At 40.8% G+C, this 14,202-nt stretch overlaps 1 protein-coding gene across 1 annotated transcript in view; it reads left to right on the forward strand.

The window, feature by feature from the left end:
- The window catches only part of ANO6 (anoctamin 6), a gene marked incomplete at its 5' end in the record, with an annotated part of 27,856 nt that overhangs the window by 4,311 nt on the left and 9,343 nt on the right, over window positions 1-14,202 (forward strand). Inside the window, 9 exons of the mRNA XM_010160231.1 lie at window positions 6-110; window positions 543-677; window positions 1,808-1,913; window positions 3,167-3,227; window positions 6,585-6,730; window positions 8,804-8,881; window positions 10,281-10,506; window positions 11,389-11,558; window positions 12,131-12,228. Of these exons, the coding sequence (XP_010158533.1) occupies window positions 6-110; window positions 543-677; window positions 1,808-1,913; window positions 3,167-3,227; window positions 6,585-6,730; window positions 8,804-8,881; window positions 10,281-10,506; window positions 11,389-11,558; window positions 12,131-12,228 (1,125 nt within the window). The remainder of the gene's footprint in view (window positions 1-5; window positions 111-542; window positions 678-1,807; window positions 1,914-3,166; window positions 3,228-6,584; window positions 6,731-8,803; window positions 8,882-10,280; window positions 10,507-11,388; window positions 11,559-12,130; window positions 12,229-14,202) is intronic.

Below are 14,202 nucleotides of genomic sequence, written 5' to 3' on the forward strand. Positions count from 1 at the left end.
TTTAGGCACCTGTCAACTGACCCTGACTGCCCAAATGAACGCTATCTTCTCTACAGAGAATGGGCTCATCCTAAAAACATTTTCAAACTGCAACCCCTGGATTTCATCAGGTTTGTGTGACTGGGGCTAGACTAATGCAGAGGGAACTGGGAATTTAGACAACAGGTCTGGTTTTGAGGGTGTCAAAGAGACACAGCTCAGTTCTGTGGGCGGGTACATTCATCTGTATTAGCTCATGCATGGGACCATACTTGGAGCTTGGTTTCATAATAAGCTAATTCATGAAAAGGGAATTTTTTTCCTTGCAAGGTATGATCTTTCTCCTTTTCCTTTTTTTCACTCTTCTTATCCCCTTATATAAGCATAAAAGTGGTGATAGAAATACCCAGAAATACCCAGCTGTAATACTTCTGGCATCCCAAAGTTCAAACTGGAGGAATATGACAATGCAGGTTGGCACAAAAAGTCTGAAATGAGGAGCCATTTGAAACAGAAATGTGAATTTACTTACACTTCAAAAAAAAATCCTTTCCCTTCCGCAGGAAATACTATGGGGAGAAAATTGGAATCTACTTTGCTTGGCTGGGCTTTTACACTAATATGCTGATTGTGGCTGCAGTTGTAGGAGTTGGCTGTTTTCTGTACGGATGCTTGACAAAGGACAACTGCACATGGAGGTACAGATCAGGCCTATTTTAATATCACGTGCGATTTTGATCAGCCCCCTACAGAGGGGGACTGTGGGGGTCTGCAAGAGACTGCATAACGAAAGAGGCGAAATGAAAGGGCCTGAGAACAGTGGTTACAGATTTGAAGGTAAAGGCATAAAATGTGAGCTAGAGGAGTCATGGATGTCCATGGACCATTACAGTGGTCCAAAAGCTTGTTATTTCAGCATTTTCTTTATATTTTGGACTAGGTTCACCACACCTCAAAACACAAAGAAAAGAGCGACAGTCTTTGTATTGACAGAAGTCAATACAAATTGCTATAATACAACATTTTCACTGTGGTACTCCTTAAAGGAGACATCCAAAGACCTTGATAAACCCCCCAAAAAAATTTCCTTCCTCTCTTTTGAGAGAAGAAACCAGGAAGAACAACAGCACAGGGGACTTCAGCTGCCAGGGATATGCAGGGAGGACATACATAGCCATGACACAGATCCCATCTCCAGAACATGACAAAATTCAACCATGGCATGAAAACCTAGGAAAAAACACCCAGATCATTGTGCTAAATCCTCTTCAGGCTATCACACTCTATAACCCCTTCAGGAAGGGCGTCCAACCTTATAAAAAATGCTGAAGAGCTGTTCAAGATTTCCCCTCCTGTGGCTAATCTATACACATTTAGTCTTATGCTAGTACTATCATTTATGAAAATAGTTCATCTCCCTCCCTGGTATTTACCCCACTGATGTATTTATAGAAAGTAATTACATCACTTTTCAGCCCCCACCACCCTCGGTTAGGTGAGCCAAACTCTTTTGCCATCTCTTAAGAGACAGATCTGCCATTCCTTGAATCAACATGTGAGATCTTTGAAGAGTTGTTTTATTTTAAATGTGAGCAATTTTGAGAATTACCACCATGTACAAGGGATGGAAATTGTTTTTCCCCATATCATCAATTTCTGAGATGAGGACTAAGAATGGAAATGGGGATGTGTGGCTGGGGCGAGGGTGGAATTCTTGAGAGCAGATCACTTGTGAATTATTTCTCAGGTCCTTGAGATTATTGCAGTGTTTTCATGTGCAAAAAAGGACTAAAGAAATCGGTGATTGACTGACTGGTTTTGGTTTTAGCCAAGAAGTATGTGATCCCAGCATAGGAGGTAAAATCATAATGTGCCCTCAATGTGATAAAGTGTGTACCTACTGGAACCTCAGCATCACTTGTGAATCATCCAAGGTAACTGTGTTTACAGCTTATAGACATACTATTGAGCTTTACTTGCGCTTTCTCTAGTACTACATATAAAATGATGTTGTTTGTCCACTAATGTCCTACAGAATTGCTAGAACTGTGCAAATAGTTGTTCCTTTTGATACAGCGGCTGAAGGTTCAAAAGTAAAAACCACAACAATTGCTTCACTTAGATCTAAGCTGAAAAAAAAACTTGGTTTCTTATTTCACATAGTCCCCAAATAAATGATACAGGACTAAAGGGTTTTTTTAAAATCGAAAACCAAACACTTGAGTTTCATTTTGGGGCACTTCTTCCTTTCGGAGGAAAAAAAGGAAAACACATTCAATGATTATATCAGTAGCTCTGAATCAATTTTGCTAAGGAAATGTTTAAAGCATGTTTCAACACTTCTAAATTCTGCTCCCTCCCTCCCCAAACAAGTCACCTGGATCCATGCCTGGAATTTGAGTTGCATTGTCAAGGAAGAGATGGTATGTGGAGAGGCTGATGCCGGTCATGACAGAAGCTGTGACACAGCCGTGTCCTGTTGGCCATGACACAGCCAGACTTGATCTGAATTCCCATCTAGAGGAACCTGTCTCTCTTTCTCCACTGACTTGTCTCACTAGACTACTGTTAGCCTTTTGACATTCTTTTCCATAAAATCTGCTCCAAATCTGCAAATTTTCAGCTATTCATAAAAACATTTTGCCCAGCTTTAATGTGTTGATTCAGTGCACTTAAAGGGTAAAAGAAATAGGAATGCAGGGCAAAGGCTGTGATAGAATGAAAAGGCAAATTGTGACCACAGAGACAACTCATCAGAATGTGTTTTTTCTAACTAGCTTGATTTGTTGTAATCCCGCTCACAAGAACCAGATGTGGCCATTGCCTTTTTGTGGCCATATTAAAAATACATAATTCTTTGCAGAGGTCCCAGACCATAAGCAATGCTTTTCCTCTTTCTATGCAACAGATGGAAGGAAGTTTGATAGCACGCCATTTTACTATCACCTTGATGCATACTTGGCTTATATATTTTAATTCTGGGATTTGAATTTAATTTCCTTAATTTATTGGAGGGTGTTGTACATTGAGTGAAATTGAGGAAATATTATCAATAAGGATCATTTATTAAACTATATAAAAGCTAAAAATCAACACGTTCAGTAAGCAGCTTCTCTTCTGGGTCAATGTGGGAAAAAAAATGGTCAATTATATTTTAAGCCTTTTTTTTCTTTTCCATTTTTTCCAGAAACTCTGTATATTTGATAGCTTTGGAACACTGGTGTTTGCGGCATTTATGGGCATATGGGGTAAGTAAATTTCAACAACTGTGGTTTGTCATCTAATTTTGGCCAAGCCTCCAGATCAGCCAAGAAAACATGGATAAATTTATAACTGCTTCATTTTCTAGCACTCGGGAATTCACCAGTAGGTAGCTGGGTAGAAGATGCATACATTCACAGGAACTCTTTTAGCATCATAAGAAAAGAAAAATTGTAGAGCTGAAATCTGGTGTTCAGTGTCTGTTCTGTTTCATTTAACTTGGAGGAAAGTCCTAGAGAAGTGATTATAGCTGCCTCATGTACATCCAGTGGGAGCCAGCCACATACTTAAGTGTATCTGGCAGATGAGCTGGTTTTTTTCCAGAGAATTTTGGAGCTGACTGTGCCTATTAACAGCTGTGTGACTGCACAAGGCAATTGAAAAATAGTCATTTATTGTATTTCCCAGGATTTTATTCCTCCTATTTTATTTAAGAAACAGATTCTAAAAAGCATAGCATTTACAAGCACTAGATTTATCTTTTAGAAGAGAAAATATCTGAAACCAGCATGTTTCCCATGGGTGAAACCACCTGGTGCTGTATGAAAAGGATTAGGCAATGTTTATTTTCCCAGAAAAGGTGTTATTTGTTCATATCAACAGCTTTGTTACCTGGCTTTATTGCACTGCCCTATCCAAAAATTACCAAAATAAGTTATATGTTAGGTGGGTATATATATAATTTATATGTAGGCTGACAAGGTACTATTGAATTAATATGTAGGCTGACAAGAATATATGATTTGCTTTCTTTGTAAAACATTGTATTTTTATTTTCCTCTGATGACCTAAAGTGTTACAAAATACCTACTGCATTAAAGAAATAAGCGATGACACATATAATTTCAAAAAGAAGATTTCTTTCAAAATATATGTTAAAATCAAAATACCATCAGGAAATACTCTAAATAAGTAGTAAAAAAAAAAAAATTAAAAAAGTTTGATACTCATGTAATCATCTTCTGTCATGTGAATAGTTAATTTATTTGCAATTTGCTTTTTAATTAAAATTGTGTTTCCTGTTTTGAAGAATGGTTCCAAGAGTAATAATTACAGAGTTAAGCCGCATGGTTATAGTGATGGCTACAAGGTCTATTAGTATTCTTATCATAAGTCCACTATAAAAAGAGGTGATTTGTGTAGCAGAAATTCAGTCAAAATTGTACTGAATCCAAATGACCCATGGTCCTGGTACAATTCCAGCTGTAATTGTCACCTTTCTCTAATATTTTTTTAGACCTGCTGGTCCAAAACAATTAAAAGAGTATTTGATTTTTAGATATATTATTGCATCATTATCAGCAACACACTTTTTAATAATTGCCTTTTGGTTTTTTAGTATATCCCCTTTAAAGCTCTCAAAGCACTATACAGCACAAGGGAATTTAGCCTCAGGAATTAACTCTCTATACATTAATGCTCTGGACCAGCCCTTCTGCCACTTATCCTGTGATGGCATGACTAGATTGGCGAAGCTCCTGAAGCAGCAGCTTCCACTTGCTGCCACCACTGGATCCCCTCCCTGAATGAGAACAGTTAAACAAATGGAATTTCTCTGACAGAGGGATTTCTTTCCAGTCCTTGGTGAGGGCTTCAGAGGCAGGATACCTGGGCCATACCGAATGGCAGTGTTGAGGGACACATGAAAGGGGACACTATTAATTACCAGCTTGAGGTGAAATCAGCGCTTGGATCTCTTGGGGCTGAAACTTCATTTGTTTCCACCCTAAAAAAAAAATGCTGGTTCAAAATAAAAGGAAAATATCAAATCCAGCAGCAGCAGCTCCTTCCTTCTGAAAGACACAACCTGGCTGCCAGCTTATATTAGCTAATAGGAGTTTTCTTTTTATGAGCTAATATCTAATCTGGCTCATGTTACGTGCCCTTCTTTTGCTGTTAGCACAGAGACTATCACAGAAGGAGGCCCTGCACTCTCCCACTCCCCAGCAGCAGCTGGATTTGCAGCTGAAGTAAATCAGTATAGCCTGTAGCTTCCTGCGATTTGGGCTAGGGTTCCAACCAGCAGTTAGAGGTTTGTGGAAGACTAAATTTGCTCTGCAGGAGAAGGCAGATGTGATCCTCTGGCTCACTGCTTGGAATGGCCTTTGTACCATGAAATAGCGAAGAAGTCCTTGTGAAAATGGACCCTGAATAACCAGGGGAGGAGGGTTTCCTGGGGTTTTTCCTGTGTGCAGATGCCAAAGTCATTTCACAGCCCAGCCCATGGAGTTTTTGGGTTTTTATATGCTTCCGTTTGGGGTTTATTGACCACACCTGATTATGGAAATAACCTTTAGTGTTTGGACTTGTAACTGCATGCCATCGATGTGTCATCATTCGAGATGAGGGGCCAAACTAACAACCCCCCCCCACTTTTAAGATTAATTACTCCCAGACAGTGGGAGTAACGAGAAGGGCTGTGGCAGGACACTAACTCCTCCTGGAGGCAGTGCTGCAGAGCCCTGTCACTCACTTCGTCTGGGGATGCACTGTCCTCAGTAATAAAGCATCTCATGCAGTGGGGAGCATGGTACCGATACCCATCATCCTGGGCTCCTCCCAACCTCCTCAGCTGAGCCTGTCATTGCCTCTGCTCCACCATGTCTCAGGTCAGGGTAATGGGTTTGGCTGGACTGATGTTTAACCAGCACCACTTAGGCTTCCGTGCACCTGGTCCCCCAGTGCTTCCAATTGCGAGAGCACAGTCCAGGGGAATTGCTGGCCCAGCCCTGTGGGTTCCAGGTCATGCCAAAAGAGCTGCAGCTCCTTCAGGTTCATGTTAGTAGAGGAGGGAAGGTGGCAGTGTTTCAGCCACTTTACCCAAACCATCATTGATTCCTGTAGTCTGCAAACTGATAATTTGTCCACACCAAAACTGCAGACTGAGTGAACATGAGCTTTTCCCTGTGGCAATTTTGGGCACACTGAGGTTTTCTTTTCTAGAAGTCCTGCACTCTCCAGCATTTTGTCTTCACCTATTCAATCAACTTTCTTTCCTAAGCATCCCATGATAAACATTTTCAAAAGCAGTCTGTAATATGAAATCTGAAGTGCTCATATTCTAGCCTGAGGCATAAAGCAAATAAATTTATCTGCATTCTTTAGCATGTGCTTACATCACCATTTACCTCAGGTTTCTTTTATAAAAGTACCTATATACCTAAAGCAATAATTGCATAAATAAGTAAATCCAGTTATTTTCACCATCACAGTAGCTAATAAGGGTTTTATTCCATGTCGGTAGAAATCTATGTGGAAAACACAAGCCATGTTATAGCCCAGGATGTGAAGCAGTGCCTGATGCTCACACAGTATCACTCACTTTTTGTTTACCTTCTGGATAGTTACTTTGTTTTTGGAGTTTTGGAAGCGACGGCAAGCTGAACTGGAGTATGAATGGGACACAGTTGAGTACTTAGAGCAAGAAGAACAAGTTCGTCCGGAATATGAAGCTCGATGCACTCATGTAGTAATGAATGAAATCACACAGGTAAGGAATATTCTGATAACTGGTAATAGCTACTGCAATTGACATGTTGTGAGAGGACACCATGAAAATCATGATTGTGGACTGGAGCTAGATAAATCAGCTGGCCTGTAAAATAGTGATCTTATAAAGTACACATGCATGGGAGGGAATTTATACCCAACTGTAGACACCTTAAAGTAGTTGCCTGTCTACTCAGAGTTGCCTTGCCTCAGAGTTTGGACTGCTGAGGTTCCTGTGTCAAAAATAAACAGAAGTAGGCACTGTGTCCAGCTTAGGAGACTAAGTCTACTTTATTAAATCCCCCAAGAAATGATTCAGTGTTGCTGCCAGAGGCTAAGACTGCATTTGCTATCTTTGCCTAAGAATGCATCAGAAAAACAGGTTGAAATAGAGGGAAAGATGTTACATTATATATCATGCCAAGACTGATTTTTTTAACCAAAGATGTTACTGTTTGAAACACATATAAATAGGTATTGTTACTAAGTGCATGTGGATGCAATTACAAATAATAACATCAAGCTTACAGGGACAAGGGTAATCCTCGTTTTGATGAAACAGGATTCATATTTATGAGGATCTTAGTTTAGATCTCCATTTATTATACATTTGGAGTAGCTTTAGCTTCTGTAGCTCACTCCAGCTCAGCTTCGCTTTTTATTATTCTCTGTCAATATATTACCTTGGTGTTTATCTGATCATTTGCATTGCTTTCACATTCCACCCACATTATACTAATGTTTATTAGGGGGCACTTGAAAAGTTTCAAAATTAACTGGTGTAGTTGAAACTATCCTATATAGATCTTCTTTTTATATCTTGTACTATAAAAAACCTGGTTCTGTTTAAAAGCTCATAAACCTATGCCACCTTTAATGTATAAAGTCATAGCTAGGAAGTTCCTTTCAGACAGTTCAAAGGGGGAAGAATATGCTAAAACATAATGACTTTGCTCCTCAGAGATCCTATAAAGACTCAGTGAATTTTCACAACATCATACTGAGGTAGACATTTTCCCTGGGAAAGCCATCCCATTGTCCTATGGGATAAATGAGAAATATGGAGATCAAGGACCAAAATTTTTGTGCCTGCTAATTTTAGCCAGTTAGGTTTGAAAGATAACAACCTTGGATGCCATGATCAGCCAAGAAGGATGGGTGTGTTGAAAAGGACTATGTCCCCTGTTATTGCTGAAGTCAGTAAGAGCTGAGGACAGAAAGTAATTTTTATCTTAGAATGAGCAGCAAAAAAACCCACCTGTAATCAGGCAAGACATGAAATCATGGTAGATGAAAAGCTGAACATGAGCCGGCAGTGTGCGCTGGCAGCCCAGAAAGCCAACCATATCCTGAGCTGTATCCAGAGAAGTGTGGCCAGCAGGTCGAGGGAGGGGAGTCTGGACCCCCAATCTCCTCTCATGAGACCCCACCTGGAGTGCTGCGTCCAACTGTGGAGCCCTCAACATTGGAAGGATATAGGCTGGTTAGAGTGAGTCCAGAGGAGGGCGGGAGCACCTCTGCTATGGGGACAGGCTGAGAGAGTTGGGCTTGTTCAGCCTGGAGAAGAGAAGGCTCTGGGGAGATCTTATTGCAGCCTTCCAGTACCTGAAGGGGCCTACAAGGAAGCTGGGGGGGACTTTTTGCAAGGGCCTGTAGTGACAGGACAAGGGTAATGGGTTTAAATTGAAAGTGGGGAGATTCAGGAAGAAGTTCTTCACGAAGAGGGGGGTGAAGCACTGGAAGAGGTTGCCCAGAGAAGCTGTGGATGCCCCATCCCTGGAAGTGTTCAAGGCCAGGCTGGATGAGGCTTGGAGCAACCTGGTCTAGTGGAAGGTGTCCCTGCCCATGGCAGAGGGGTTGGAACTAGATGGTCTTTAAGGTCCCTTCCAACCCAAACCATTCTATGATTCTATGAATAAATTGAGTTTCCAGGCTAACAGAGCAGGAGAGGAAACAAAACAGGACTTTTGTCCTTTTTTTCTGCTCTCAGTATCCTAAAGTTTTAATTGGGGCACACAGAAAGATATGAAGAAAAGGTTGGGTGCATCCTTAACTGTTTCTAAATCTTTTACAGCAAGAAGAACATGTGCCATACACTGCCTGTGGGAAATGCATACGGATGACTTTCTGTACAAGTGCAGTCTTCTTCTGGGTAAAGTTCTCTTACTCTTTCACCTCATGAATTCCTTAGTGAGTGTGTAAAAAATCTCCCTGAACTGAACAAAATGTAGCAAAGGAATAGGTTCAGTTGGATTTCCATCTGCTGCATAAACCAAACCCATAAGGCATGGACTGACATGAAGAAGGTAGCTGTAGTCATCACATCCTCATTAAAGTAAATAGAAAATATGCATCAAAATATCCTGCACCTATAGCTTGTGAGTTATGCTTGCAAATGTGATGTTTTTTTCCCCTTGTTATTTTAAGATAAATGTCTTTGCTTTAGTGGAGGGAGTAGGGGAAAGACTTTGTTTTATATGGTCTCCTCCCTGACAGTTTCTATTCTACTCGTTCCTGTATTTGCTTCAGTATCTTCTCTCACAGTCCTGGGCCTTTTCCAGATTTTTCATTTCACTTAACGGAGCAAAGTTGGGTGGCAACCCAAAGAGGTTGCCTTGAAAAGCTCAGTGTTTTAGTGTGCTTTGTGTCCTCCTCACCTGTAGCTCAAGCAGAAGCTGGAAAAGACCTCATCCTAGGTAGTCGGAGACAGATAGGAGATGAGTGGTGGGTGGCAGCCCAGGAGACCCTCAGAGTTAACACGTCTGAGGCACAACAGAAAGAATACTGCCTCACTGTTGGATTTAAATAGGCAGGACGTCAGGTTGAAGGGTCAGGGTTTGTCATTTGTGTTACTGCACTCTCTTATTATGTGCATGGGTGGGAGGAGGTTAACAGGTACAAGGCAGTTTGCAGAGGTAGTGAAAAAAAGATTTGCAGCTGTGAAGACCTTAATCTGAATAATAGCTATGGCACTAGCAAGAAATAAAAGCAAGAAGAGAAGCAGAAAGAGCGGAGATGGCAAGCAAGATGGGATGCATAGATCATTATTACAACTCCTGCAGATTACATGACTTGGCGTAATATTTGTCTATTCCTTTGAGGCAACTGTAGTCTGTAATATCATCATGTGAAAGAGAAGGTACAGCCCCCTCCATAATCAATGCAGACTTGCCAGTACATTTGCCATCCTGCCAATTGCTCAGTGTCAGAAGAGGGAGATTTCTTCCATCACATGCCTCGAGGCGTAAGATTTGATCACGCATCCCATTATCTTCACTCACATCAGTACAAACCTTGTTATTAGTCATAAACCAGACCATCTCTTTTCCTTCCTGCAGACTGGCTATGCTGCATGAAAAAGGTTTCTTTTATGGATTCTAAATTTATTGCCTTCTATCTTATTCGAGCATCCTCTTGCACTCATCTTACGTGATGGAATGGCAGGCACACAATCAGTTTCCTTTTGCCTATTGTAAAAAAGTATTTCAAACTCACTTTTTTCCCAAAGCCAGTGGTTCAACATTAACATCTTTCTTGCATTCCCTTGGCAGATTCTTTTGATTATTGCTTCAGTTATTGGAATCATTGTCTACAGACTCTCTGTTTTCCTGGCGTTTTCTGCAACATTGTCACAGCACATTAGTGGAACTGAGGCGATCCGCAAGTACCTGACTCCACAGACAGCCACTTCAGTAACTGCTTCAATCATCAGCTTTATAGTCATTATGGTTCTCAACATCATCTATGAAAAAGTGGCAATCCTGATTACTGACTTTGGTATGCCGCTGCTGTACCTCAGACAGAAACTTGGGGTAACATAGCAAGAAAACAGCCTTTATATGTATAATAAAAATTCCAATAAATGAACACCCGTACCATGTATTTCAGAATTTCCCCACCAATCACAAAATACCACCTAGAAACTTTCAAATACAGATTTTCTCAGTATCAAAGGGGTATGATATTCAGCTCTTTGACTGAAAACTGCTTGTATAGCCAGCATGAAAGATCAATTGTGCACAGTTTTGTGCTTGCGAAACAGACAAAGCAAAGAAAATTACTATAATAACCAAGCTTTATGAAAACAGATCAGTAACGCATAACACATTCAATTACATTAGCTTTTGTTTATGGGGAGAATAGCTATTTTCTTTCAAATAAATGAAATAAGGTCACTGTTCCAAAGCTAGATATCATTCCCATGTAATTCAATAGACAAATAGTCACAAATATTATCATTGTTTATATCCACACCATCAACATTAAAGTAGCTATTTTACTTCAGATGTGTGAAGTAGTGTGGTGTTTTAATATAGTTTCATTTAATACTGTTTCATCAGTTCAAAGTGTTACATTTGCGTCTTTCCTGAGTGTGATGGATTTGGGTGCTTTTTTTCTCCTCAATTCTTGGAATTTGTGCTTGTTCTTTTTCTTTATTGTCAGGGAACAAGTTCTTTCCTTTTTACAACCCACACAGTTTTAGAATCAGCAGAATGGTTACAATATACATGAGGATGATGTACAATCTGATTTATAATGCTCTCAGTTGAATACAAGACCTACACATATTTTTCTAGCTGAGGCTCTAAAGCAGCTTGTAGCTTCCTTGCAGATTGGTGTGGTGGGGTTTTTTTTAAAATTTGTCTTTTTTAATTGCAGAGCTTCCAAGGACACAGACTGATTATGAAAACAGTCTGACCACGAAGATGTTTTTGTTCCAGTTTGTCAACTACTATTCTTCATGCTTCTATATAGCCTTCTTTAAGGGTAAATTTGTAGGTCACCCTGGAAATCCAGTTTATTGGCTAGGAAAGTACCGCAATGAAGAGGTAAGAAAGTGTGATACTGTTTGATTTTAAACAGCAGGGGCCGTCAGTCCAGGTATTCTGGTGCAGTAAGGAGTGTATAACATAGTTGCACTTATTTAACATGAGGGCTCAAAAAGCGACTGCCTCCTAAGACAATTGCCTCCTTAGTAACCCCTAGCATAAATTATTATGACATGAGAGCAATTGGGCTTAGAAATGTACTCTGTATACACAGACAAGCTTATTTTCCCATGGTCCAACAACCTATGAATCAGCACAGGGGGGAAGGGGAGAATGTCAGTAGAAACATTCTTATCCCGGCAGGTGACCCTTGCCTGCTGACAGCACAGTGCAAAGCTTGCATGACTTCTCCTGGTATTGCACTCTTTCACTGGTGTCCTGTCAACCTACTACATGTGACGATATGTGGTCTGGAATTGGCTTTTGCCTACATTGTTGGAAAGGTTTGCTTCAATAGTTTTCTTGTATTGTTGTAAGAAATGATATCATAATAAACCAGGAATGCATTCTTTTAAATGCATTGTTCGAGTTACCCAACTTCAAAAATGCCTCATGCTTCTCCCAACCTTCAGTGTGATCCAGGTGGATGTCTCCTTGAACTCACGACTCAGCTTGCCATCATAGTAGGAGGTAAAGCAATCTGGAACAACATTCAAGAAGTGCTTCTTCCGTAAGTACAAACGATTAAGTAATCTGCTCTTTCATACTTGAAATATACAGCATTTGCTTGATGTGTTCAGGCATTTGGTCACTAAATTTAATAGGAGCATACTGTACTTTAAAAGAATAAGACTAGTCTTTTGGGGCCTTTTCAGACAGTTTGGATATTTTCGGTCTGGTAGCTCTGAGCTCCTATCTCTGATGTTCCAATTGATTTTAGTTCTAATCAGAAATGCATCCTTCCTCTGCAAATCAGACTCAATGTGTTTCAGGTTGGATACATAAAACTGAAAATTTGAATATATTGAACTAAATACTGTTGCCTACTATTGAGTGGAATAATTTGTTGTTGTACAGTGGGCTTTTAAAAATCATGCATAAGTTACTAATTTAACTCATTTAGTTTTATGGTCATATTTGACACTCTTAGTGCCTATACGATCTCTTTCAGTGGGGCAGATACCTGGAAGCTCATGTTTCAATGTAAACAACAAGAAAAGTGCTAACCACTAATACCCTCCATTTAATTTAGATTAAAATACTACCCAGGACTCTGTTCCTGCTACCAGGACTTGTTCTTTATTTCATGCTGATCAGTGGCTGTTATATTGTTTGGAGTAGGGAACTCCCAGTTTGCTCATGCCCCCATGAATGCCCTAAGTAGCAGCCCATGGCACTGTATGCCCTCTGGCTGTGGTTCTTCCAAGCCCACGAGTTGTGCTCCTTTGCTGCACAGTGACTACACTTCAGAGCATGTCATAAATACTGTGTAGGGTTGAGGCCAGGATGCTCTGCTGAGATGTGATTCCTCCAGACCACAGTGCTCCATACAGGCTGCTGGTTGCAGGATGGACCTTTAGACCCACCCTCCTTTCAACATCTTCTTTTACCCAGGGAAGTGTCCCTAGACTGAGCATGCCTACAAATGTCAGCTCCAGCCATAGATAACTGACTCCCCCCTTCCATGTACAGGAAATATATCCACCTCACCAGAATTTTGAATTCACTTCCCAGGGTGACAAATCACATTTAGGTGATGAAATGCTGAGTATCAATCACTTCCGGATCTGGTTCTTATCTGCTCTCTCATTCTGCATCTCTGCAAGTATAAAGAGAAGCATTTTGGGTATACCTCTGTTGAGGAAGAAATGTTGATAGATATTCATCCCTACCCCCCTGGCTTTTTTTAAATATGGTCCTTTGCTGAAAACAGCTATAGCTAATTCAGCAGTTTTTGTAAATTCTCATGCAAGCCTTTCAAACAAGATCAGCCTCACCTTGATCTCTGGCAAAGTGAAGAACCAGCTATTCCTAGAAATTATTTCCAGGAACATGAATAACAAGAAGGTCCTCAGGAGTAGTCAGCATGGATTCGCCAAAGGCAAGTCATGTTTGACCAACCTGCTAAACCTCTATGATGAAATTACTGGCTCAGTAGATGAGGGGAGAGCAGTGGATATTGTCTACCTGGACTTCAGCACGGCTGTTGACACTGTCTTCTATAAAAGCCTGACAGATAAGTTGTTGGAGGAGCTGAGGAGCGACAGTGAGGTGAACTGAAAACTGGCTGAATGTCCGTGCCCAGAGGGTGGTGATCGTTGAAGTCTAGTTGGAGGCCAGTCACTAGTGGCGTACCCCAGGGATCACTATTAGGTCCAGTCCTGTCTAACAACTTCATTAATGATCTGGATGATGGGGCAGAGTGTAACCTCAGCAAGTTTACTGATGACACCCAACTGGGAGAAGTGGCTGATAAGCTAGAGGGTTGTGCTGCCATCCAGAGGGACCTGACAGGCTGGAGAGATGGGCCGACAGAAAACTCATGAAATTCAACATGGGGAAGTACAAAGTCCTGCACCTGGGATAGAATAACCCCTGCACCAGTATATGCTGGGGGGACACAGTTGGATGTGAACCAGCAAAGTGCTCTTGGGGCAAAGGTGGTGAATGGTATTCTGGGCATTAGGAGGAGTGTTGCCAGCAG

Source organism: Eurypyga helias, unplaced genomic scaffold (assembly GCF_000690775.1).
Source record: "Eurypyga helias isolate BGI_N326 unplaced genomic scaffold, ASM69077v1 scaffold10811, whole genome shotgun sequence".
Classification (NCBI taxonomy): domain Eukaryota; kingdom Metazoa; phylum Chordata; class Aves; order Eurypygiformes; family Eurypygidae; genus Eurypyga; species Eurypyga helias.